The 26,716-nt window shown below is 50.7% G+C and overlaps 2 protein-coding genes and 1 long non-coding RNA gene across 3 annotated transcripts; all 3 read left to right on the top strand.

The window, feature by feature from the left end:
* The first annotated feature begins 882 nt into the window (after positions 1-882).
* On the top strand, positions 883-3,815 carry IL13 (interleukin 13). The gene is made up of 4 exons (XM_005557731.5): positions 883-1,070; positions 2,132-2,185; positions 2,434-2,538; positions 2,887-3,815. Exons 1-4 carry the CDS (start codon positions 897-899, stop codon positions 2,992-2,994), a joined length of 441 nt encoding a protein of 146 aa, XP_005557788.4. The 5' UTR covers positions 883-896; the 3' UTR covers positions 2,995-3,815.
* A 5,415-nt stretch (positions 3,816-9,230) lies between these two features.
* LOC135971147 (uncharacterized) lies at positions 9,231-10,307 on the top strand. Its single transcript, XR_010587225.2, has 2 exons — positions 9,231-9,405; positions 9,687-10,307. It is a non-coding gene; the product is annotated as an uncharacterized lncRNA (long non-coding RNA).
* Positions 10,308-17,063: 6,756 nt separating this feature from the next.
* Positions 17,064-25,575, top strand: IL4 (interleukin 4). The gene is made up of 4 exons (XM_045394210.3): positions 17,064-17,260; positions 17,533-17,580; positions 22,763-22,939; positions 25,382-25,575. Exons 1-4 carry the CDS (start codon positions 17,126-17,128, stop codon positions 25,481-25,483), a joined length of 462 nt encoding a protein of 153 aa, XP_045250145.2. The 5' UTR covers positions 17,064-17,125; the 3' UTR covers positions 25,484-25,575.
* The last annotated feature ends 1,141 nt before the right edge of the window (positions 25,576-26,716 follow it).

The raw sequence follows: 26,716 nt of genomic DNA on the forward strand, positions 1-26,716 counted from the left end.
CCAGTGGCACTAGGAACACTTATAATCTCTGACCTGAACTAAGGCTGCCAGCCTGGCCCGGTTAAGAGTTTCCCAGCAGGATGGCCCGTGCACTTTAAATTAAAGGGGCCAGACACTGGTGCACACTACTCCCAGCCACTCTGGAAGCTGAGGTGGGGGGATCGCTTAAGTCCAGGAGTTGGAGGCCAACCTAGGCAGGTAACATAGTGAGATCCCATCTCCAAAAAAACAAAAAACACCAAAAAAGGTTCCAGGAAGACCTCTGAACCTGTCTGGATCGCTCAGTGGAGACCTGGCAATCTGACTTTTGACAATCCCTCCCACAGTGGGGCCAAGGAGGAATTAGGCAAGCCAAAAGAAGTGAACTTTACTCTTCTATTGCCTGTTTGAATTTTGTATCCAAGCAAGTATTACTTAAGTAATTTAAGAGACTGGTTTATTAAAAAAGTAAAACTCCCCGAATTCCCATAGCTGGTAGACTGTGGCGACAGCCACAGTGCACTATCTGCCCAGCACTTCCGGTGACCCAAAAGGGTCTGAGGACAGGAGCTCAGAGTTGGGTCAGCTGTCTAGGTACTCAGGGTTGTCACAGGCAAAACTGCTGGAACTCAGGGCAGCATTGCAGATGCCATGCCGCTCTCAGGGCCCCTTGCCTGCCGCTGGAATTAAACCCACCCAGATCTTGGAAACTCTGCCCTGGACCCTTCTCAATAAGTCCACGAGAAATCAAACTCTTTCCTTTATGCGACACTGGATTTTCCACAAAGTAAAATCAAGATGAGTAAAGATGTGGTTTCTAGATAGTGCCTGAAAAAGCAGAGACCATGGTGTCAGGCGTCACCACTTGGGCCTATAAAAGCTGCCACAAGACGCCAAGGCCACAAGCCACCCAGCCTATGCGTCCGCTCCTCAATCCTCTCCTGTTGGCACTGGGCCTCATGGCGCTCTTGTTGACCATGGTCATTGCTCTCACTTGCCTCGGCGGCTTTGCCTCCCCAAGCCCTGTGCCTCCCTCTACAGCCCTCAAGGAGCTCATTGAGGAGCTGGTCAACATCACCCAGAACCAGAAGGTGAGTGTCGGCTAGCCAGGGTCCTAGCTATGAGGGCTCCAGGGCGGGTGATTCCCAGGATGAGGTAATGAGCAGGCTGGGCTTGGATCCTAAGATGCCTATGGGTCAGGAAGAATCCCCATGGACCAAGGCCTGGCCCAGCCATGAGAGAGAGAGGAGCTGGGCTGGGGGGCTCAGCAGTGTGGATGGACCTATGAAGGGGTCTGGCAGAGTCCCCAGGGACTACCTGCTCTCCTGGCCTGGCCTTGTCTGCCACTGCCAGCTCCTACTCAGCCATTCCTGAACACAGGACAGCAGAGAAGGGCCAGCACCCTCCCAGAACCATGTGGCATTTGCCAGCTGGATTTTGACCATAATAATGCAGCCATTCTCCCCAGCACCGTAATAGGCCTGCCCTTACAGGAGGATTTGTGAGTAGAGTCCACTCCTTGCCTCACTAGTAACAGCTCACATGTCTTGAGCGCTGCTTACACCAGGCCTGGTACACGTGCTTTATGTGTCATTTCATCACTGCCAGCCACCTCAAGAGGCAGGTACAATGAACCCATTCTGCTAAGGTTCAGTGAGGTTAAGTGACAGAGGCTGGATTCAAGCCGGGCCTGGCCAACACCAGAGTGCCCATGCTCCTAACTGCAATGTTCCCTGACAATCAGAAGGCAGGGCATTTAATACACCAGACCCCCACTGCCTCCCATCTGATTTGTCTTGGTCAACAGTGGCCCAGGCCACCACTACTTCACTCATCCCCACCCTGGCCCTTTCCACAGGCCCCTGTCCTCTTGCCCTGACTATGGCAAGCCTCGCATGCAGCTTGTCCCTTTCTAGTGGTGTCACTCAATTTTTTTTTTTAATTCCAAGACCCTATACATGGGTCCTCACCCCCATGCTCGCTGTTCAAAGCAGAAAACGAAGCTCAGGAACGCTGAGGGGCTGCCAGGCCTGCCTCTGCGCCACACGAGGGATGCGTGTGGGGCCTGTGCTGGTGCAGACCTGGCCTGGGCTGGCAGGGCAGGCCCACGACCCCTGCCAGCACTCTGCTCACTGTCACTTTGCTCCCGCAGGCCCCGCTCTGCAATGGCAGCATGGTGTGGAGCATCAACCTGACAGCTGGCGTGGTAAGGACCTTCAGGTGCGGGGAGGATGGGGCAGAGGCTCCAGGCCTTGGGCCTGTCTTCTCTGAGACTCCCTTCCATGGCTGGGGTTCCAAACAAGCTTCAAGCGCTCTCCTCCCTCCCCCAATAATCTGGGCCCTTCCCACCACCCAGACTCATCTGCACCAGGCATCTCAGCCCCATCTTCCTGCAGACTCACAAAAGGCAGCCACCCCAGCAGGGCCTGACCCCTCAGTGTCCCCTCTCCACAGTACTGTGCAGCCCTGGAATCCCTGATCAACGTGTCAGGCTGCAGTGCCATCGAGAAGACCCAGAGGATGCTGAACGGATTCTGCCCGCACAAGGTCTCAGCTGGGGTAAGGTGCCCCCCAACCTCTCACCCCCACCCTGCACCCCCTCCTGCCAACCCTGGGCTCACTGAAGGGAAGCTGGCTGAATACTCAAGGTGTGTGTCCACCCGGGGGGGGGGGGACATTGTGGCAGCAGGGACATGGCCTTCGGGATTTACAGGACCTGGGCTCAAGGGCTCCTGACTCCTACCTGGGCCTCAATGTCCACATCTGTACAGTAGAGGTACTAACAGTACTCACCTCCTGGGGACTTCCGTGAGGACTGAACGAGACAGTCCCTGGAAAGCCCCTGGTTTGTGCGGGCCGTTCTGCCCTCTGGCGTCCCACTCACGCGCTGGCCTCTTTGTCCTGCAGCAGTTTTCCAGCTTGCGTGTCCGAGACACCAAAATCGAGGTGGCCCAGTTTGTAAAGGACCTGCTCGTACATTTAAAGAAACTTTTTCGCGAGGGACAGTTCAACTGAAACATCGAAAGCATCATTATTTGCAGAGACAGGACCTGACTATTGAAGTTGCAGATTCATTTTTCTTTCTGTTGTCAAAAGTGTCTTGGGGAGGTGGGGAAGAGGGTTAGGGAGGGGGTAAAATTCCTTAGCTTAGACCTCAGCCTGTGCTGCCTGTCTTCAGCCTAGCCGACCCCAGCCTTCCCCTTGCCCAGGGCTCAGCCTGGTGGGCCTCCTCTGTCCAGGGCCCTGAGCTCAGTGGATCCGGGGATGACGCGTCCCTACACCCCTCCCCTGCCCTAGAGCACACTGTAGCATTACAGTGGGTGCCCCCCTTGCCAGACATGTGGTGGGAGAGGTACCCACTTCACACACAGGCAACTGAGGCAGAGAGCAGCTCAGGCACATTTCTTCTTGGCCTTATTTATTTTTGTGTGTTATTTAAATGAGTGTGTTTGTCAGCGTTGGGGACTGGGAAAGACTGTGGCTGCTGGCACTTGGAGTCAAGGGTTCAGAGACTCAGGGCCCCAGCACTAAAGCAGTGGACACCAGGAGTCCCTGGTAATAAGTACTGTATACAGAATTCTGCTACCTCACTGGGGTCCTGGGGCCTCGAAGCCTCATCCGAGGCAGCGTCAGGAGAGGAGCAGAACTCTGCCAGCCAGCAGCCAGCTCTCAGCCAACGAGTAATTTATTGTTTTTCCTTGTATTTAAATATTAAATATGTTAGCAAAGAGTTAATAATATATAGAAGGGTACCTTGAACACTGGGGGAGGGGACATTGAACAAGTTGTTTCATTGACTGTCAAACTGAAGCCAGAAATAAAGTTGGTGACGAATAGGCCTGATTGTATTTGTCTTTCATTTTGGCCTTTGGGGACACTGGTGGGTGGTCTGAAGACTCTGAGGAGCTCTTTGGGAGGCTGGCGGGTTGGAGGAGGGGACTGGGATGGATTACAGTGAGGATGGGGTGCAGTGACCTGGCTGAAAGCAAGCTAGCTCCCGGGGGTGGGGACGTGGCCTGAAGGAAGCCCCACCTTCTGTCTGCCGTGCCAGCGAGGACGGAGAGACTTGGGCCAGGCTGTCAGGGTTCAAGGAGGGCATGAGGAGCAGACGGAGACCCAGGAAGTCTCACGATCACATCTCCTGAGGACTGGCCAGCTGTGTCTGGCACCACCCACACATTCATGTCTCCCTCACAACCCAGGAGGCCGATGAGAACTGTGAGGCTCAGAGAGCGTGGGTGGTTTGCCTAAGGTCACATAGCTACTTCCTCACTGGGGTCCTGGGGCCTCAGAGCTCATCTGAGGTAAAGAAGCAAAGCTGGGATTGGGGCCCAAAACTCACTTTAACTCCAAAGCCCACACACTTAACCACCCTGCCTATTTCTGTCCAAATGTCACCTGTCCTGAATGGAGTTTTTCCCTCTGTAAGATTGTCATCAACCTGTTTGGGCCATCTCACTGACAGCGAGTTCCCTACTATTTTTGAGAGGCAGCCCATTGCCTTTCTGGACAGCTCTCACCATTAAGGTGCACACACGCACCGCCTCTGTGAACAGGGCTCTGGCTAGGCCACTCCTCAGCAGCTCTTGTTGCTTCTCCCTTGGCCCTGGCCAGCAGCTGGAGTGCAGAGACCAGCAGGCCTTACCAAGCCACAGCTCCAGGCCATGCCCGTCAGCAACGTTTTTCATTGTGACTCTCTGGGAGGTGCCCAGGGCAGAGGGTGACTCCAGGATGGAATGCCTTTGCAGTGGGTGATAGTCATCAAGGACCAGTCTCAAACTTGTAGTGGCAGGCAGGTGCCCTCCCTGGGGAGCCCAGAGCCCCACGGGGACACCACAGTGATGCTCAGAAGTCCCTGAAGGCAGCCGCCCTCTGCTGCTCACGGCTGTGTCATTCACGCAACAGCAGAGGACATGGCAGGGAGTTGACCAGGGGGCTGATGATGGCAGTCAGCTACTCCAGAACCACTCACTTTCCCCACGGAGAGGCAAGGGAAGAAGGCAAACCCGACAGTGCAGGGGCAGGGGACACTTGGCCCAGAGGAGAGAAGACTGTGGGGGTGAAGAGGGTGGTGGTGCAAGAGCTGGGTCTCCAGCAGGCTGTCCCGGGCAGGGGACAGGACCAGCTCTCTGGTGCCAAGCCTATTAAGTCCTGTCACATTTGCTGAGGGAATACCTGCAGGGGACCACCACAGCAGACATCTGGGCTAGTGACAACCAAGACACCACATGCACTCCAGGTTGAGCCCCAGAAAGAACTCTGTAGACACAACCAGGATCTGCTGCGGGGAGCTGTATGTCCTCCCTTGGGAGGGCCTCCCCTCTGGAGGTGAGCAGCGGCTGCTTCCGCGGAGGGTGGGAGAGTCTCAGAAGCCAGAGGAGGTGGGTGGGATTCAGGGTCTCGGCATTCTGAGTCTAGGGTTTAAGGCTGGAAGGATATTTATGGAGGGCAATGACTTTGTAAACAGGACCTAGCAATCCATCTCCCATCTTTGACCCATGTCCTCTCTGCCAGCCAAAGTATTGCCCTGCCTATCCAGAAAGAAGATGGAAACCCTTCCAGTGAAATTCCACGTGACTCCTTCAAGAACAAAGACTGGAATTGAGACTGATGTGGGGCAGAGTTCCTCAGGATCCTCCAAGGCCCTGCTCTGAGCCACACATTCAGGACGGCCTGTGAGGCAGGTGCACAGTGCGGACGGCCAACGGCCGTCCCGGGCCCCACCACTAGGGGTCTGCAGCTTGCCACTTCCTCAGCCACTGTGGAGCTCCTGTCTCTCACACCTTCCAGGCTGCCCCCCAGGAAGGGGGCCTGTGGTCACTGGCAGTGCACCCTGTGCTGGAGAGGGCATGGGGCTCTCCAGCGATGAGGGATGCCTTACGGAGCCACAGAACCGAGCTGCAGCTGGTGGCGACAGGGAGAGGGCCCTGTCAGGAATGAGAAAGGAAGACAGAACAAGGTAGGTAAGTGTCAGTGGCTGCAACTGTGGCTGGGAACCTCCCTCCCTGGGGACTGACCCCTGGCGGTGTTTGCTGGGAGTTTTCTCTAACCACGTGGCCTAAGTTCTTTCATAAACAAGGCAAGCCCTCAGCAGGGCTCAGAGAGAGGGGGGTTGAAAAGGGAGAAGAGTGCTTGGTGAGTGGGAGGAAGAAGCTGACCATGGGGCCCAGGTCGGGGAGCCCCTTGGCACCTCGGGAACCCCAGCCCAGGAGGTTTCACTGGAAGAGGGGCTGGGCTTAAGTGAGAAGTGAGATACACGCGAGTTTCCGGTGAACCAAACACCTCAGTTTGCTGCTCAGATGAGGTGTCAGAAAACACTCCCAGTCACTTGGCGGGTTTCTCCGAGGCTGGCCCCCTGTCCCGCGCAGGACGAGAAGGAGCAGGCCCCAGGGGGACCAGGCCCATCTCTTATTTCCTTGTGACAGAGGCAGCAGCTTGAAGTCTGGACTTCATCTGGCCCAGCGGCTTATCACTTTTTCATTATGGTCAAAGAGAAACGTCTTCTGCTTATGACCTTCATCTAGCTGGTCCATGGTAACACATTGCAAACCTGTTCCCCGCTTCGCCTGCCTCCCTTCTAAGGAGGCCCGGCTGGGGCCAGGCTGACTATGTTCCAGACAGGACTGCCTGGCCAGGGACACGCTGGTCAGCTCCTATCTGGCCTTTCTAGGGGTCCAAGCTGGGGTCAGGACTGGTGCTGTCTCCTCAGCTGCCCTCCCCCACACTCATAAAGCCCCATTATCTTCATTCATTTCTCAGCTCCACCCAAAAGCAAGAGGGCAAGGGTTTGCAACAAACTTTCCCAGATCAACTGATTTCTCAGCAGCAAGGGCGGGCCCCATGACAAAGCCATTTGAAATCCCAGAAGTAATTTTCTACTTACGACCTCACTTTCTGTTGCTGTCTCTCCCTTCCCCTCCACTATACCTTTTCTTGTGGAAAGTGATTCTCTCACAGTGTCGTTCAGAAACACCCCCAGCCATGTGCTGCCTGCCCCGGTAGACGCTGCTGTGTGGTCAGAGGTGACGCAGGCACCAAAATTAAATATAGCAACTCTTGTCAGCTCCGCTCTCTGCATCACTACGGACAAGCGTGCGGGGGCCGGCACCACTTCCCCAAACCCTCAAGGGAGGAAGGCCTGAGCCACCCATGGCATCCCCTGTAGACCCACAGCCCGATGGCCAGTTGGCCACATGGTCCATGACTCCCTGCCCAGCCCAGGACCCTGTGCCAGAGGAGCTGTGGTGATGCCACATTAGAAAAAGCAATTTTTATTTACTCTTCTTTCTTCTGATCTGTTCCCACATTTTCTATAATGAGCATGCATTCATTTTCCAATGGGAGACAAAGATAAATTTCATTTTAAAAAAGCAAAAAGAACATGAACGTGATGTCTGCATCATGGAGGGAATGTACTGAGACAGGCTGGTGAGGAGACCTGGCTGCAGCATCCCCCTGCTGGACCAGCACCAGCACCCCTCAGACCAGCCTAAGTCCTCCCTCAGGAGCCGGCCCCCTCAGGAGAGGAGGGGGGGTCTGCAGGGGCCTGCAAGGCAGCCGCTCAGCCAGGCAGGCCTGGCACTGCAACTCCCACGGGCTGGCACTCTTGGACCCATCAGATCTTGCATTGTCAAAGACAGAGGAAGGTGCTGCCTTCTTGGGGGTCTTCGCCAGGCCCTGGCCTGCCAGGGCACAGGAGCCAGTGGGAGTGGGAAGGGAAAGGGTGGGCCGCCCATCTAGCTCTGAGGCTGAAGTGACATTAACACTACAGGGACAGATGGCGCATTCCTGCAGCCTCCTCAGCAGCTCTGCCTCTCTTGGGAAAAGGACCTTCCACCTGCTTCTGAAAGGCAAGAGAAGCCAGTGGCCTGCAGAGCTACTTCCCCACAGCTCTGCAAAGCAGTCTACACCACTGCCTGCCTGCCTCAGCTCCCTCCTCCCCTCGGTCCCTGTGCCCTTGGATGAGGCCCTCCATGTGACTGTGCTCTGGGTCCCATCCCTTCCCCTCTCAGGGACACAGGCAGAACATACAGCTCAGGGTGAAACCAGCCCCAGCTGTATCCCTGACTTCTAGTGTTGTTACTTCAGCCACATCTCAGTGCCTCCGCGGAAATGGAGCTCCACTCATTCATTCGACAAGTATGGATTGAGGCCTGGCCTGGGTGTCAGACCCTGTTCTAGGTGCTGTGGGTCCACTAAATAAAACAAGGTTGCTTCTAGCAGGGAGACAGACTAAGCCAACAAGAGAGCACTCAGTGTGTTGGGCGGTGGTAACCACTCCTGAGGGAGACAGAACAGACCGGGGCTGCACGGCAGGGAGGGCGCCGTGTTACACGGGAAGGTTGGAGAAATCCTCCCCATGCGATAAAATGAGAACAGAGATCGGGATGAAACAAGGGGAGGGGACAGCCGTGCACAGATGGGAGCAAAGTCATAAAGGGAAAGGGAACTGCAGGTGCTAAGGTCTTGAGCAAGAGCAAGCTGGGGATGCCCTTCCCAGCACTCACGGGTGACCCTCGGGCTGGAGTAGAACCTGTGGCGAGGGCAGCAGGAGCCCAGCAGGACCTCAGAGGCCAGGACTAGGCTTCACTTTAAGTGGGATGGAGTGATGTGGTCTGACATGCATTTGTTTTTTTTTGTTTTGTTTTGAGACGGAGTCTCGCTCTGTCACCCAGGCTGGAGTGCAGTGATACAATCTTGGCTCACTGCAAGCTCCACCTCCTGGGTTCACGCCATTCTCCTGCCTCAGCCTCCCGAGTAGCTGGGACTACAGGCGCCTGCCGCCACACCCGGCTAATTTTTTGTATTTTTAGTAGAGATGGGGTTTCACCGTGTTAGCCAGGATGGTCTCGATCTCCTGACCTCGTGATCCGCCCGCCTCGGCCTCCCAAAGTGCTGGGATTACAGGCATGAGCCACCGCGCCCTGCCAGTCTGACTCACATTTTAACAAAGTCACCGTGGCTGCTGTGTGGAGAACGCAATGTGGGGGCGAGTGCGAAACAGAGAGATGAGCACCAAGGCTCCCGCAGAGATGCTGGTGGGGAGCGATGGTGCGTGTGGTAGTGGAGGACTGGAGAGGGGCGTGTGTGTAAGATACATGTATACATTATACTACTACTGTATATATTATTTACTTAAATAGTATATTATATAATGCATAAAGTATAGATATATAATATATAAATGTGCATATATGTTAATATTATTTATATCTGCTATGCAATTACATTTTGAAAATCTTCTATTACAGAAAATTTCAAATATACACAAAAGTCACTCCCAAGCATCCATTGCCCAGCGTCAACAATGAGCAACTCATGGCCAATTTTGTCAATTTTGTTCCATCTCTACCCCTGTCCCTTCCCCACCAACACCAATCCGAGATGTCACATCAGTGAAGGGAGAGGCTTTGGGATGGCCTGGAGGTGAGTGTGTGAGGTGTTCCTGTGTTGTGTGTGAACAACTGCAAGGACGGAGCTGCCACTCACTGAGCTAGGGCAGCCTGTGCTGATTGTGTCCCATTCAGAACACAGCTGTCAACCACCGATGCAGCCTGCAGCCCAACACAGCTGCCCTCCCAGATGCCCATACCGAGTTCCACCTCATCTGGCCCCTTCCTGTGCCCCCACTGCACTCAGACATTTCATGAGGTCACTGATTATCAACTCATCACTCTGTGCAGCAACGTGTGTCTTTCCTTATCTAGCCTCACCTACGAGGAACATCGCTGCCACTGACCACTGCTCCTCCTCTCTGGGCCTCTCTCACGCCAGGACTCTGCGCCCTGCATCATCACCTTCCAGCGTCATGGGAGTCCCCTGGCTCATTTCTTGTCCCCTGTCTCCTCTCACCCCCTGGCCATATTGTTAGGTCAACAGGAACAGAGGAGAGCCAGGGTGACACCATTTTAAAATCGACTCCATCTTAAAACTAGCTAGGTATATTCCTTGCCAGTCACCACCCATGGTCATGAGATGTTTATGCCAAGGAAGCAGTTTAGTCATGCCCGCAAGGACAAACTCCCACAACAGCAGAATGTCCGGGTGTCCTGATGTCTCATAACAGTATATGCTTTCAAGATAGTTACAGTAATGCTTTGATGTACTTACTCACTAAAAGGCCAAGGATAAAACGTTCTTTAAATCAACAAAGTACTACATTTTGTGACACTGTCAGCCCACCCACACACAGACATAACTTAGCTTGGCTTTTGTATAGACAAGACCCCTATATAAGAAAAACCTTTAGCAGATGAAGCATTCCTGCTCGTGCTTTCTGAGAATAACCTACTCTGAGTTGCTTTCAATAAACCATCCCTTCTTTACTGCACTCCACGCCTCGCCTTGAATTCCTTCCTGTGTGAGATCCAAGAACCCTCTCTTGGGGTCTGAACCAGGACCCCTTTTTCCAGCAACACTGTGTTCTTTCCCGCAGCTTAGTCAACCTCCATGTCTACTGCCTGCAGGCTGGACCCTCCCCGGTGCTCAGAGCATGGCCCGCAGCAGCCCCTTAGCTGGTGGCTCCCACCTGCCGCCTGCCCTCCTCCCCTGCCTCCTCCCCAAGCCAGAGACCTGGGGCCACCTGCGACCTCCTGCTCTCCCTCATCCCCACATTCAGTCACTTCCAAGTGCTATTAATGATGATGGTCGTGGTGATGGTGATAGATGGCATTTTCTGAGGGCTTGCGACATGTCAGTCACCACACCAAACACTTCATATTTGTCACCTTCTATAGTATTCCCTTGCCCCTGTAATCAGCCCAGTTTTACAGAGAAGCCTGGACAGGGGAACTTTTCCAAGGTAACCCAGAGCTGGGATTCAGAACCAGCCAGGTCCCATGGGCACCAGGACACCAGGTCTTAACCTGGACACTGTGCTGGGACAAACGACTCAAGAGCCCACAGCTCTCCCTGCCACCGTCCCACCTGATTCAGGCCAGCTGCCTCTGTCACGGGTGCCTGCAGTGCTCTGGCTGGGTCCCCTCAGCCCATGCTCCCCTCCTGGGAGCCCTCTCTTCAGTGCCCCCGGGGCCTTCCACTGGCTGTCCCCTGCCTGCACTCACCCCACCCTGCAGCCCCTGCTCCTGGCTAAAGCCGGCTCATCCCTAACTCTGCTTAAGTGCCCCTCCCTCAGAGAAGTCTCATGTTTTCCCATGACAAAGCCTGTGGGGGTTGGAAAGCACTCTCCTGGGTGCTGACCTGCAGGACTGACAGAAGAGGAGAGAGGTGAGATTCACCTGACTCAAGGACCACAGGAATGGCTGGGACAGCAAGCATCAATGGACGAGGCCCATGGAGACTGGGCTGCATTGCGCGACCTGCATTCCTTTCTCGGAGTTGAGTGCCGCGTTTCTGACTCCTTTGAGGCGAGCATCTGGCGTCTCCAATTAGATGAAGGCTGACAAGCTGTGAAGGGGAGGGCAGCAGACACCATGTACTTGGTCATTCAGACTGGGGGTGTCCTGGAGCAGACTCACGGTGTGGGGGTCAGGTGGGGGTGTCCTGGAGCAGACTCACGGTGTGGGGGTCAGGTGGGGGTGTCCTGGAGCAGACTCACGGTGTGGGGGTCAGGTGGGGGTGTCCTGGAGCAGACTCACGGTGTAGGGGGTCGGCAGAGGCAGCAACTTTGGGATCCCGGCACTACAGCCTCAGGGGTGGCTCACCGAGTGGGTCAGGTCTTTAGGGTTCCGGGCCCAGCCTGGAGCCTGCCCCTCCAGCCCTCCTGACATTCTTATAAGCACCTACTTTCCTGCATGAAATCCTTTCCTGACTAAAGCACCCACAGCCGTGTCTGTTCCCTGTAATGAATCCAGATACTAAAGCAGGCGGGCTGCAGTGTGAGGATGGCAACCCACCAGAAACAAGGACGGCAACTCAAAGACGGAGAAGGAGCACATCCAGGAGGAACCTGTGCGGAGGGCCCGTCTGGCCAGATCTCCACTGCCCTGTCCAGACTTGGGCTTGCCTAATAGATGAAGCATCATCAGTCATTCCAGCAACTCAAGATATGAGCTGTCATCATCATCACAGCACTCACTGTGTGCCAGGCACTATTCTAAATACTTGAAAACTTCAGTGTATTCATTCCTCAGAGCAACTTCATGAGACAGGGACAGCTATGACCTCCATTTCACAGATGAGGCTGAGTAGCGCGCCCAACGTCACACAGCCAGGAGGCACAGCAGCCAGGCCTGACAGACCACCTGGGCCCAGCGTCCACTCTCTTAGCCACCGTGTGCTACAGCAGCCTCTGTTAACAGACGCCCTTTCTGGATGACCCATGCCAAGTACTTTCCATGGAACCGCTCACTTGCTCCTCACAAGGAAGAGTCACATTATTCCCATTTCACAGGTGAGAAAACCGAGACCCAGAGAGAGTTAATGATCTATCCATGGTCACAGAGTTGACAAGGGCTCGTTTGCTGGACTCCTAAGCCAGTGCTCATAACTGCTACGTTCCAGGGCCTGAAGGGAAAACTCTGCATCCACAGAGGAGCCAGCGCCGGTTCTCAGCTCTCACACAGAGAAGGGGACGGGGCCTGTGACCCACACACCCAGAGACAGCACAGTCTTCAACCTCCCTCCTGAACTTTGGTGCCCGTCCCACCACACCCTACCAAGACACTGCCCATGGCCCTGCAGGCTCGGAGACTCCTTCGCAGTGGTTGTGGTGGAGATCACTGCCCTCCTCTGTCATTGCCCTGACAATGCAGGCACCCACCTTCCCCATCTCTACCCACGTGCCGCACCTGCCATGGTGCTGTCCCTGCAGGTGAGGATGGCCCATCCCCCACTTCTGCCCTCTGGGGAGACTCCTGGTCACTCTCGAATGTTCTGGACAGTTTATCCTTTCACCTTTGGCCCCACTCCACCATTGACACAAACAAAACAAGCTGGATTCTGCTTCTGAGCTAAAGCTGCCCACCTAATATTCCCTTTTCACTCACCAGCTCTGCCCTCAGAGCCTCAAGCCCAGGTTCTGCCCATTAGTGGGTGCTTAGAAAAACACCAGCTGGACACATAAATGGCTGTTCCACTGCCCGCCAGACACTCCAGAATCCTGCCCTCCCCACCAGCTCCCCTTCTGCACCCCCGACTCTCCTTGAGAACCTGTTTGGCAGAAGCCCTCCAGCAAGTCTGCAGCTTGACGAGCTCCCTCCTGTGTTAACTGGAACCGCTGCTCTACTTCATTCCACATAATAGTTCATCGGATTCAAAGTCCCCACCTGCCTTGGAAGCAACCACCTGCCCTTCTCATAACTCTCCCCCAGTGTGTGCAGCGAAGAACCAACTTTACCCAAGAAGTCTGGCCTTTGTCCTAGCTCTTGGGAGGTCCCACCAGCTACAAACCCTTGGAGTAAAGAATGTGGCTAGTCCTTGTCACCAGTTCCCAGGAGGTAGCCCCAAATTCCTAGGGATTTCCCAAGTGATAGGAGTATCTTATTATTCATGGTGGACCCTGAGAGTTTATGCCAGTGAAGTGACTCATGGTGGGCCCTAGGTAGTTTTTGCTGACAATATGACCATCGAGGGGCTGGCCACGCCACTGAGGTTTTGTGATATCAGCCTGGCCTCCTGGAAGGAAATCTGGAAGATGAGTTCAACCCAGTGGCCAGTGATTCCATCAACCACACCTACATGATGAGACTCAAAAACTCTGGACCCCAAAGCTCAAGTGAGCCTACATGCTTGGAAATACTCAGCATTTTGTCACACGTCAAAGTGCTGAGCAGGTGATGCCTCTGATGCCACAGGGGGAAGACAATGAGAGTTTTGTGTTTGGGCCCCTCCTCCATCTCGCCCCTGTGTCTCCTCTTTTGGCTGGTTCTGATTTGAATGCTTTTGTTATGATAAAACTGTGGCCTTATGTATAGCACTCTCCTGAGTTCTGTCAGTTATCCTAGTGAATTCTGGAACCTGAGGGATAGTGGAAACTCCCAGATTTGCAGCCAGTCAGTCAGCAGTGAGGGTGGGCTGGGGACCCCTGAATGTGCAGCTGGCAACCGAAGTGAGGGCAGTTTTGTGGGGGACCATACCCCTCACCTGTGAGGTGTGGCTCATCGCAGGTGCTTTGGCATCTGAAGCCACTGCATTTAGTTTGGTAACTCTGCTGCCCAGTCCCAATGGAAGGATCCTAAATATGGTCTAAGGACCTTCCTGATAAAATTATCCAGATTCTCTCCTTCACAGAACTTGAGGCACTGCAATAAGATCCAAAACTATATATACACAGTGGAATACTACACAGCCTTAAAAAAGAAGGAAACCCTGTCATTCACCACAACATGGATGAACCTGTAGGACATTATGCTAAGTGAAAAAAGTCAGACACAGATAGACAAATACCACATGATCTCACACATATGTGAAATCAAAAAAAGTCACACTCAGGGAGGCAGAGAGTAGGATGATGGTCACCAGGGGCTGGGAGGGTGGTGATCAGGAAGATGTTGGTCAAAGGATATAAAATTTCAGTTGGGAGGAATAAGTTCAAGAGAGCCACTGTACAACATGGTGACAACAGTTGATAACAATGTTTTGTATACTTAAAAATCATGAAGAGAGGCCAGGTGCAGTGGCTCACCCCTGTAATCCCAGCACTTCGGGAGGCCAAGGCGGGTAGATCACCTGAGGTCAGGAGTTCGAGACAAGCCTGGCCAACATGGTGAAACCCTGTCTCTATTAAAAATACAAAAATTAGCTGGGCGTGGTGGCAGGCACCTGTAATCCCAGCTACTCAGGAGGCTGAGGCAGGAGAATCGCTTGAACCCAGGAGGCGGAGGTTGCAGTGAGCCGAGATCGCGCCATCACACTCCAGTCTGGGCAACAGAGTGAAACTCCACCTCAAAATAAGTAAACACATAAATCACAAAGACAGTAGGTTTTAAATGTTCTTACCAACAATAAATATGTGAAGTACTGTATAATTAGCTTGATGTAGCAATTTCATAACATATGCACATTTTAAAACATTATATCATACAGCTTAAATATATAGGCAATATTTATTTGTCAATTTAATAATAATAATGAGGGAAGAAAAGATCCAAAACAGAGGCAAAACCTTGGCCAGGCATGGTGGTTCATGCCTATAATCCCAGCACTTTGGGAGGCTGAGGTGGGTGGATCATTTTGAGGCCAGGACTTTGACACCAGCCTGCCCAACATGGTGAAACCCGGTCTCTACTTAAAAAATAAATAAATAAATAAATACAGATATTAGGCAGGCGTGGTGGCATATGCCTGTAATCCCAGCTACTCGGGAAGCTGAGGCTGGAGGATGCCTTGAGCCCAGGAGTTCAAGGCTGCAGTAAGCTATGATCACCACTGCACTCCAGCCTGGGTGACAGAGTGTGGCGGCCGGGGGAGTGGGGGAGGGGGTCGGGGGGGGTGGAAGAGAGGCAACACTTTAGCAACACACATTTTTAGATGATCTTCCAGAAGAAATTCATAGGGAGGCCCAGGCACGGTGGCTCATGCCTGTAATCCCAACACTTTGGGAGACCGAGGCGGGCGGATCACGAGGTCAGGAGATCAAGACCACCCTGGCTAACACGGTGAAACCCCATCTCTACTAAAAATACAAAAAATTAGCCAGACGTGGTGGCGGGTGCCTGTAGTCCCAGCAACTCGAGAGGCTGAGGCAGGAGAACGGTGTGAACCCAGGAGGCAGAGCTTGGAGTGAGCTGAGATTGCGCCACTGCACTCCAGCCTGGGTGACAGAGCGAGACTGTCTCAAAAAAAAAAAAAAAAAGGAAATTCATAGTGAAAAGAAGGTCAGAGACGAAGGGAAGGGAAGGTTCCGGGAGAAAAGCAGGGGACAGGCAGGGCCCAATAATCCTGCTGCCCATGAGCCCTTACTGGGAGGCTGGGTGGGCTGTGCACAGGGCCCAGGCACCTGAGTGAATGGCGGGATCCTTACGTTCACGGCTGGGGTGAGGCAATGAGCACCTTATTGTGTCCACATGAATTCAATAAAAAACAAGCAGGGCGGGTGGTGGGGCACTGACAAGGAGAGCTGATTTGTAAGTTGATAAGACTGTAGCTCTTTTTCCTAATTAGCTGAGGATATGTTTAGGTTCCATTCAAAAAGTGGGCATTCCTGGCCAGGCATGGTGGCTCACACCTGTAATCTCGGAGCTTTGGGAGACCGAGATAGGAGGATCACTTGAGCCCAGGAATTTGAGATGAGCCTAGGCAACATAGTGAGACTCTTATCTCTACCAAAAAAATAAAAATAAAAATTAGCCAGGCATGGTGTGGTGGCACGCACCTGCTACTCAGGGGGGCTGAAGTAGGAGGATCACTTGAGCCTGGGAGGTCGAGGCTGCAGTGAGCCCTGATCACAACACTGCATTCCAGCCTGGGTGACGGAGTGAGACCCTGTCTCAGAAAAAAAAAAAAAAAAAAAGTTATTCCTGAAACCTCAGAATAGACTTACCTTGCCAAGGGCTTCCTTATGGGTAAGAACCTTATGGACCTGCTGGGACCCAAACTAGGCCTCACCTGATGTGGCCTGTCCTTCTCCAAACACCTAAACTTGGGAGAACATTGTCCCCCAGTGCTGGGGCAGGAGAGTCTGCCTGTTATTCTCCCTCTACGCAGAGAAAGAGCCCCAGATCAGCTTTTCCACGACAGGACAGTTTCCAAGATACCACCTGTACTTGGAAGAAGCCAGGTTAAAATACTTTTCAAGTCAAACTTTCTTGATATTACTCTATCTTTCCCCAGGAGGACTGCATTACAACAAATTCGGACACCTGTGGCCTCTCCCTTCTATGCAAAGCAAAAAGCCAGCAGCAGCCCCAAGCTGATAAGATTAATCTAAAGAGCAAATTATGGTGTAATTTCCTATGCTGAAACTTTGTAGTTAATTTTTTTTAAAAAGGTTTCATTTTCCTATTGGTCTGATTTCACAGGAACATTTTACCTGTTTGTGAGGCATTTTTTCTCCTGGAAGAGAGGTGCTGATTGGCCCCAAGTGACTGACAATCTGGTGTAACGAAAATTTCCAATGTAAACTCATTTTCCCTCGGTTTCAGCAATTTTAAATCTATATATAGAGATATCTTTGTCAGCATTGCATCGTTAGCTTCTCCTGATAAACTAATTGTCTCACATTGTCATTGCAAATTGACACCTATTAATGGGTCTCACCTCCCAACTGCTTCCCCCTCTGTTCTTCCTGCTAGCATGTGCCGGCAACTTTGCCCACGGACACAACTGCCATATCGCCTTACGGGAGATCATCGAAACTCTGAACAGCCTCACAGAGCAGAAGGTGAGTACCTATCTGGCACCATCTCTCCAGATGTTCTGGTGATGCTGTCAGTATTTCTAGGCCATGAAAACGTTAACAGTTGCTAGAGAAGTTGGAACTGGTGGTTGGTGGCAGCCCGGGGCACACAGCCAGGCTTCCCCTGTCACTCTTTTTTCTGAGGGTTTGTAGGAAGTTTCCTCAGTTGGAGGGAGTGAGAGATGCTCATCAAGGACTGCTCTGTCCAGTTGGAGGTTAACTCTGTCTCTTGCTCTCTCATTTCTGCCTGGACCAAGACTCTGTGCACCAAGTTGACCATAACGGACATCCTTGCTGCCTCCAAGGTAAGAAGCCGTCCCACGGTCTGTTTTAGCAAATGGGGAGATCCATCCCCAAGTGTCTGAATAAGAAACTTGTCTAATGGAAAACAAACGGGCCCAAATTAACTCTAAGGTGTTAGATGTTTTCAAAGAACGAGAAGTCTGATTTTTACTCTTAAGTGTGTTTTGGTCTTTCTGGTTTCACTTGATTTAGATGTGTAATAGAAAGCTTACATGCTATAGTCCTGACTCAGATCCTGGTCAAAGAAAAGCCCTCTTGGGTTTTACTTAGCTTTGGCATAGTGCCTGGAACGTAGGAGGCACTCAATAAATGCCTGTTGAATGGGAGAATTTTTCTGGCCCATACATTTCTGAAAAACCAAATACTCTCACAGAAACAGATATTGAGATGACAGGTTGAGGGAGCTTTCATTTTGTCTAAGAGACTTCCTATGGCAACAGAAAAGGTATCACCAGAGCCCCTCCTCTTCCACAGCCTGGCCACCTAACAGCCCTCTGGGTTCCAGGGCTGGCGGTCCAGGGCTCCTCAGCTTGCTCTGGCGGGCCGAATTCCCGTCCAGCTCAGTCCGGAACCATCCTGCTGGGCAGCGTCCAGCACATCCCTGCTTCCGGTTGCCTGGGCACCTCGCCTCTCTGCCTCCTGTGCTGCCTCACCCCCACCCCTCTATCTGTAGTGGGAGGAGATAGATTTGACAGCTGATAGTGCATTTTCTCTGACAAACACATGACTACAGCCGTATCAATAGTTTTGTGCATTTCAGTTCCTGTTTTCATGGAAACACACAGCTGAGAATGAAAGCCCCAAAGCCTCAATTTCACAGTGGTCTCCTAACTACTGCTTTCCATGCGAACTAGGGGGATGATTTGGCCAGCAGTGAAGCCCTGTGTGTTGGGCAGGGTCACGCCCTGGCACCCAGGCCATAGAACAGGGCCCATCCTGCTTCCTGAGGGAAACTGCTCTTCGGGCCTTTATCTGGACTATCTCATTCATTAAACGTTATCCCAGGAGTTCAATACAGGATGAGATTCCTGAAGGGTAAATCCACACTTTGTTTTTTTTTTTTCTTTTGAGATAGGGTCTTGCTCTGTCACCCAGGCTAGAGTGCAGTGGTGCGATTTCAGCTCACAGCAGCCTCCACCTCCCAGGCTCAAGCTAACCTCCCACCTCAGCCTCCCAAGTAACTGGGATGACAGGTCTGCGCCACCACGCCTGGCTAACTTTTGTATTTTTGTTGTAAAGATGGGGTCTTGCCATTTCATTTTGCCCAGGCTTGTCTTGAACTTCTGAGCTCAGGCAATCCATCCACCTCGGCCTCCCAAAGTGCTGGGATTAGCCACTGCACCTGGACAACAGTTTGTGTGTGTGTGTGTGTGTGTGTGTGTGTGTGTGTGTGTGTGTGTGTGTATACACAAAATTTCTAAGTCCTTCCAACCGAGATGGCTCCTACTAGAAGCCAAGAGTCCACCGGGTTGAGCACTGGGTCTCTGGAGGCCTGTGGCACTGCTGAGAAGGCTCTAACAAAGCCAAGGGAAGGGCCACCTCACTAGAAGTCAGGCCTGGAGGAAGGGTGAGGGTTGAGGGCCTGGAGGTGAGACTGCCTATGGTTTTAGACCCCACTCTGCCACTGACAGCTGTGTGGCTGGCCTTCGGCACATCTTCACACCTCTCTGCACCTCAGTTTCCACGTGTGAAGATACGAAAGTGATTCTGAAGGTGATTGCAAGGTTGATTGGAATCCAGTTCTTGAGTTAGTGGAAAGGGTTATTGTGAGATGATATAACCCTGATTAAAAGCAAGGACACGTTGCAGAGAAGCGATGATTCTAAGAAGGAGGTGCCCAGGTTGGAAAGGATCAAACCCTCCAGGATGCTGAGCCTGGGGCTATCCATCTGGGCTGTTTCTGGAAGACCTCCAGGCGCAGGCGAGGACACCACTGCCCTCCCGTCCTTAACTCCCCTCTTCACTCAGTCCTCACTCACCTCCCTCTCACACACACAGACATCTCCTAGAACAATCCCCACTGCCTGCCTTTACTCTTACCTGTCTCATTCGCCTTCCCCGAACTTCATCCTCCTGGAGTTCTCAATCTCACTCTTCTACTCTTTTCTTCCCCTCGAAGATTCAGCACTGCTTACTTACATGTTAAGATATTTCAGAACAGTGAAATGTTGCTATTTTCAAAAACCTACAAAGGTGGTATACAGAGGAAAAGGTACTTCTTTGTGTTCCCAAAGAAAACATCTTTCCAAAATCCAGCCTATTGATTTTATTTCTTCGGGGGGAACAAGAATTTTAGTATCTCTAAGTTGGGTAGCATTCTACTCTTGGCAGTTGCTGGAAAGAAGGCACTGATCTAGGTCCTGGGCTTCATAGGTAACACCTTTTGGGGTGTCTATGAAGTCAAGGCTGTCTGAGGAACAGCAAAGTGGGAAGAAGCAAGCTGGCTGGTCGATGAAGGGTTTCTTGGGTGGACAAGTAGATGGAGCTATTTCCTACTTACCAAAGAGAGCTAAAGTTCATAATTCTACAGAGAGTTCCATAATGAACCTCAAATATCTCTGTTTTTTGAAGGAGTTTCTCATATAGAGCACTAGCTGACTACCCTGGGCAGGATGGGAGATAATGAATGCAGTGCCAGTCGGGCTGGATTTGTATGGTCCTCAGTGAGGCTGGTCAAGAACCAAGTCAGAACTCTCACAGAGTCACTGCCACAGAAGAAATCTCCTAAGTGGCTGTTTCCTGACATTCCCGGGAGGGACAGACCTCCTTCTCAGTCACTCCCTAAGCAGTTCTGAACGGTGAGGTCAGCCAGGCTGTCAAAGTGCACTCCCTGAGCCACTGGCAGACACACTCAGCAGCCGGAGCTAGACAGGCAGGTAGAAGGAGTCCAGGGTCACAGCAGGGATGGAGTGTCGCCCCCTCGCTGCGATACCAGAGCAACTAAAACGTAAAGGCCTTGCACTAAAGCTGCCCTTAGGATGTATTCTTTTAAAGTTTTTCCATTTAATGCAGACTCTTTTCAATTCTTATTTTATCCTTGTTTCCTTTAGAAAGTCCTTTGAAAAATATCTTTAGAGGATTTTTTCCTATACTATGTGGCCATATATGGGTCAAAATTAAGTTTAATTTCCAGGCTCCAAGCCAGCATTTCAGAAAAATCTCACCAAGGTTTGTGGGAAAAGAAGCAAAGGCTTTTTGGCCTTCTTGAAGCTCACTGTTCCCTCTGCAGCAGCATGCATGTCTGCCCACCTCCAGACACTCAGGTAGCATGTGCCGCCCCCCACCAGCCCCTGTGTCCCCTCCACCTCGACTCGCCCACAAAGCACAGAGAGGTCTGTTTCTTGGCTCCAAGAGCCCAAAAATACTGACACACTCTTATATTTCCAACTAGAATCAGGAACCAGGAGTGACTCTCAGTCAGTTCATTAAGTAAATGTCTTTCCAACCGCTCTGCCCATGGGACGTCACGCCCCACAGAGGAAAGGGGAAGCTTCTGTAGCCTGGGATTCTGGTGCCTCAATCTGGGTCTAGATCTTCCTGAAAAAAAACGTTAAAATATGAACTGCATTCCTAGAATGTAGCCTATATAAATAAGAGATGAACACAAAGATTTATATAGTTTACTCACTGCCACTTATTTACAGAAAGAGAAAGCTGCTGTAAATAAGGCAAATTACAATTGTAAAGGGGCCTGACAAATGACAGCACCACTATGCAATACGTTTCTATGCAGCTCTCAAACCCATGTTCTCAAATACCACCGAAGGGCTTAGGAAATGCTTATAGTATGTGCAAAGGGTAAAAAAGTTACAAAACAGTATCAATAGTTGATCCCTATTTTAAAAAGTGTTTTTTAAAGTGTGATGATATTTACCAAAATATTAACAGCAGTAGTTACCTCTGGCTGATGGGATGAGTGAATGTACTTTTGTTGAATATATAATTACCTTTATAGTAAATACACGTTACCTTGATCATCAGAAAAAAAAAATGTAACCGTAAGAACTTGAAAGCTGCTTGGACAGTGCTGCTGACAGAAATCCCTGAGGATCTTGTCACTGTTCTGATTCAGAGGGTCTGGGTGGGGCAGGGGTGGTCTGAGATTCTGTATTCTAAGAAGCTCCCAGTGATGTCCATGATTCTGGTCATGGACCACACTTTTGAGTAGCAAGGGACCAGAGCATGTCGGGGGAGAGGCTGGGGATAGCTTTATCTCAACTGGATAAAGGAACTAGGCTCAAGCTAAGAACCCTCTCCAAGTTCTGCATCTTTGTTCTTCAGTGAAAAATGAGAGGACAGACTAGTTCAGACCGAGACAAAATCCCTCTCCTGGGTTCCCAATGACTTGTCTCCCTGTGTGTCCATTCCCTTCTCTAAGGTTAAGGGCCCCAGGAAGAGCCATGTGGCCAGACCCTCACAGTTGCCAGCATTTCAGGGAGATTCTCACTCTGCACCATTTGGGGCCAAAAGGCCCCTTACAGAAACTCTGCCCAACGCTCAGCTCAATGGCACCTGCTCCCAGAGCCTCCCCTGATCTCCCAGGACACCTTTCCCCAATCTGTACACTTATCTCTTGCTGCCTGGGGTAATGTCTTAGCTCCTCACTTGGACCATGTGCTGCTCTCATCTCCCATGGGGAGGACCAAACGGATAGTGCTGCCCAAAGCAGCAGAGTCCAGGCCAAAGGATGTGCCCTCATTTATTCAACAGGCATGCAGGATTTCCAGGGAAAGCTGGATTTTAAAACCTTTGGGAACGAGAGCAGAACCTGACTGAGAGCTCATGTGGGCACTGTCCATAGCAGAATAGCTCATGGGGTATAGAGATACGGACGCGGAACGTGGGCTGTAGCGATAGATAGTCCTGCATTCTAGTCCCCACTGTGCCCTTTCCTTGCGGGGTGGCTTTATTCAGGTACCCTGTCAGCAAAATCCTCCAAGAGAAAAGAAACTGGGGGGTTCTGGGGAGAAGGCTGCTGTGTTTGCAATTGGGAGAGGTTGTTGACAGAGGTTTGTGTCTGTGGCAAGCAGCCTTCCTTCAGTGGAATACTTGAAGACAGGTCTGTAGTTGAGCAAACTCACCTCCATTTGTCCCTCTGGAAAGAAGAAATCAAGAGGAAAAAATCTCTTTCCCATCCTCCAAATGGAGCTGGCACATGGCTATCTGTGGCATTTGTCTTTCCAGAACACAACTGAGAAGGAAACCTTCTGCAGGGCTGCGACTGTGCTCCGGCAGTTCTACAGCCACCATGAGAAGGACACTCGCTGCCTGGGTGCGACTGCACAGCAGTTCCACAGGCACAAGCAGCTGATCCGATTCCTGAAACGGCTCGACAGGAACCTCTGGGGCCTGGCGGGCTTGGTAAGCTGCACTGTATTCCTAGCAAGCTGGCAGCATGGCTCCTGGTGGACAGCAGCCTCACTTCTAAACACTCCTCCTTAGGAGCTGCAGCACCCTTGGTCAACCCATTCATTCATTCACTCATTCACTAAGTATTTGTTGAAGTTCCATAAGTGCTGGGTGCGGTTCTAGGTGCTGAGGACGTGTCACTAAAGACACGCAGGCCAAGTCCCTGTTCTCGTGGGATGTTCTAGTGGGAGAGTTAGAAAAACAAACATGTAAAATGATGCCCAGTAGTGATACGTGCTACAAAGAAAAACATAGGAATAAAGAACATAAGGGTCATGGGGGAGGGGGCTGACTTAGGAGCTGGTGACATTATCTGAGCAGATATTTGAATTAAGTGAGGGAGCAGGCCACATGACTAACTGGGGAGAGACCATTCCAGGCAGAAGGAGGAGCTATGCAAAGGCCTTAGGATGGAAATGAACTTCCTGTATTTGAAGACCAGTAGGAAGGCCAGTGTGGCTGGATCACAGTGAGTGAGGGGGAGTTTCTAGGACAGCAGATCACACAAGGCCTTGAGATTCCACCACGAGTATGGCAGGGAACACCTGCAGAGCTTTGGGCAGGGCAAAGACTGTACGATCTGATTTACGTGATTTAAAAGGGTCAGTCTGGCTACTGTGTGGTAAATAGGCTGAAAGGGGGAGGCATAGAAGCAAGATGGCCTGTTGGGAGGCAGTAAACCAGGCTAGAGATGATGGTGGCATGGACAGGATGGGAACAGTGAATAGATTTGGGATATGACTAAAAATAAAACCAGAAAGATTTGCTGACAGATCAGTTGTAAGGGGTAAGATACAGGGGAGGAAAAGATGACCTCTTCGTTCCTGCCTAAACCCCTCTGGCGATGGTTGGTACCGTTTATAGAGCGATGGAAGACTGGGGGCAAGGCAGGGCTGGAGGTTAAGCAGAAGATCAAGAGTTCAATTTTGTACATTGTACATGTAAGGTGGCTGTTGGACAGCCAAGTGAAGATGTTGAGAAGATGGTTAGAAAAGTCTGGAACTTAGGGGAGAGGTCAGAACTTGCAGTACAAAAAGGAGAGTCCTTAGATAGATGCTATTGAAAGTCTGAATGACAGAAAGGGAGAGATGAAAGGACTGAGCCTGAGATCAACACATGGAGGTCAGGAGAGGAGGATCCAGTAAAGGCGCCTGAGACTCCTCAGACCAGTGAGGCAGGAGAACACTGGAGAGTGGGCGGTATCCCAGGAGGCCGGTGAGGACACTCACGGAGGGAGGGTCGACTGTTTCAAATGTACTGAAAGGTCAGGTCAGGTAAGGACTGAGAAAGGCCCCTGGGTTTGACTGATGGAGGTCATGGGTGAGGCTGATGTAAATGGAGAAGCAGGAAGGAAAGTCCAGCTGGAGTGGGCTCACCGAGGATGGGGCGGTGAGAGAAGCCAAAGAAGGAACAGTGAGGGCAGAACACTCTTTGAAGGTGTTTAGCTATAAGGCTGCAGAGAAACTGAACCATGGCTGCAGGGCGGTTATGGAGTGAGGGAAGCTCTTTTAAGGTGGGGTGTATACCCAGCATGCTAATGCACCTGGGGGAACGGTCTGGTGGAGTAGGGAGAACTGAAGAGAGGAGAAGGAGGAGGAATCATTAGAGGGCAGAAGTCCTTGTGGCCCAGAGTGGGTGTTATCTAATATCGAGTGGAGGAATTAATTGGCTTTAGAAGAGAACAAGGACATGTATCCCTTCTTTGGGCCTATCACCTTGTAGACAATGGGATAGGTCATGGGATAGGAACTTGGCACAACACATGTTCTCTTTTAATTCTCTCCATTATCTTATGAAGCAGGCAAGTAGGCAAACAATTGTCCCGACTTTAAAAATAAACTGAAGCTTTTATAAATTAAGTAGTATGTTCTCAGCAATACAATTAATAAATGGTAGAGCTGAGATTCAAACTGAAGCAGTGGCCTGGGGGTAGCATCTGGAACCCTTCCCACCTTTAGGGCTGCTGTGCTGCAGTGCTGCTGTTTAATGACAGGAGGGCCACATGACTGAATCTCTCTCAGCAGTCCAGGCAGCCATGCAGAAGGCCCAGTAGAGCACGGGCAGGTCTGAGCCAGCACCTTCAAGTTCTACCCTCTGAGCAAGCACCTAGCTGTGACACACCTCTCCAGAGACTGCACTCCCCGCCGCCCTGCCCACCGCAAAAGCAGATAGGTAATGGTATACAGTAACCATTTCTAGAAGTGTAAGTAGTATGCACCCAAAACAGGCAACACCTGCTGGCCTAGTGATAGAGACGACTCCCAGTCAGGCTAGACTGGAGGCCTTGGTTTGGTAAGTGTTCAGGTGGCAAGTACCAGAGTAGGCTTGATCAAGTAGACAGGCAGGCAAGACAAATGCTTACCAATGCAAGCTAATTAAATGCTTCTTTTGTAGAACTCCTGTCCTGTGAAGGAAGCCAGCCAGAGTACGTTGGAAGACTTCTTGGAAAGGCTAAAGACGATCATGAAAGAGAAATATTCAAAGTGTCGGAGCTGAATATTTTAATTTATGAGTTTTTAATAGCTTTATTTTAAAAATATTTATATATTTATAACTCATCATAAAATAAAGTATATATAGAATCTAACAGCAATGGCATTTAAAGTATTGGCTATGTTTACTTGACAAATGAAATCATGGCTTGCAACTTTTAGGGAAATCAATTTAATTTACCAAGAGACTATAAATGCTGTGGGAGCAAAACAGGAAAGACTACTTCCCCCTCAAGGAGCTCCCTCTCGAGTTAGGGATATAATGCACAAGATAATTAAAGAATACAAGGCCACACAAGATGTAAATAAGACACTGTGGGTCCATGAGTGCTACGGATTACCATATATTTCTCAACAGAAAAGGTATCAACTGGATGTCTAAAATGTTCTTCCCCCATTGGCACAAGGATTGTTATACTGAGTCTACAGAAAAAAAGAAGTAATCCTTAGTACACCACATGGCTCTACAGTGAATGATATTTAAAGTCGTAATAATGTAAATTATCTTGACTCTCAAGTCTTAGAACCAACCAATAGACAAAGCACAGAAGACTTGATGATGATTAGAGAACAGACTACAAATTGCTATCCATGGAACAATATAAGAGCTATAGCTGGAAAAAGCTGGGAGGGGAAAGCAGAAGAAAAGAAAGAGAGGTGGGCACTGCTATCTCCAGCTTGCATGGAGAAGGGGGAGTTAAATAACACTGTCTACGGTGGATGGAACAAGAACACAAGGTTTAGGGATTTATCAAAATTACAAAGGTAATAGAAGAATGAAAAATAATTTACTATAAAAATTTGGAAGAGGTAGAATAAATTAGGTAAATTTTCTTTCTTCAATAGGGAAATAAATATACGATATCTAACATTGATAAAGCAAAAAACAGTTGGTAAAAGTGGTCATAGATTGACAGTTGTTGCAGCTGGGGATGTGTACAGGGGGTTGATTATACTATTCTGCTTTTATACATAATTGAAAGTTTTCATAATAAAAAGAAAAAACAATAATGAATGAATCAAGAAATCTTTGGAATTATAATGATAGTCATGGAAAAACTAAAAACAAAAAGGAAGATGGTTTGCTGGGAATGGGACTTGGACTAAGGAGGGGTGAAACAGGGCTGGAGACTTTTGGCTTTCCATTGTAAGTGTGTGTGTGTGTTACCACGTGCATAAATGAAGTTTTTTCATTAAAGAAGAAATAACATTTAAAAGACAATAAGTGTTGCTGAAG

Source organism: Macaca fascicularis, chromosome 6 (assembly GCF_037993035.2).
Source record: "Macaca fascicularis isolate 582-1 chromosome 6, T2T-MFA8v1.1".
Lineage (NCBI taxonomy): Eukaryota > Metazoa > Chordata > Mammalia > Primates > Cercopithecidae > Macaca > Macaca fascicularis.

Bases quoted from the DNA above. Each gene is read 5' to 3' on its own strand.
- IL13 (XM_005557731.5), top strand. From the start codon at position 897: ATGCGTCCGCTCCTCAATCCTCTCCTGTTGGCACTGGGCCTCATGGCG. The intron at 1,071-2,131 runs GTGAGTGTCGGC...TTGCTCCCGCAG, and splicing joins ACATCACCCAGAACCAGAAG to GCCCCGCTCTGCAATGGCAG. The intron at 2,186-2,433 runs GTAAGGACCTTC...CCCTCTCCACAG, and splicing joins TCAACCTGACAGCTGGCGTG to TACTGTGCAGCCCTGGAATC.
- IL4 (XM_045394210.3), top strand. From the start codon at position 17,126: ATGGGTCTCACCTCCCAACTGCTTCCCCCTCTGTTCTTCCTGCTAGCA. The intron at 17,581-22,762 runs GTAAGAAGCCGT...TTGTCTTTCCAG, and splicing joins ACATCCTTGCTGCCTCCAAG to AACACAACTGAGAAGGAAAC. The intron at 22,940-25,381 runs GTAAGCTGCACT...CTTCTTTTGTAG, and splicing joins TCTGGGGCCTGGCGGGCTTG to AACTCCTGTCCTGTGAAGGA.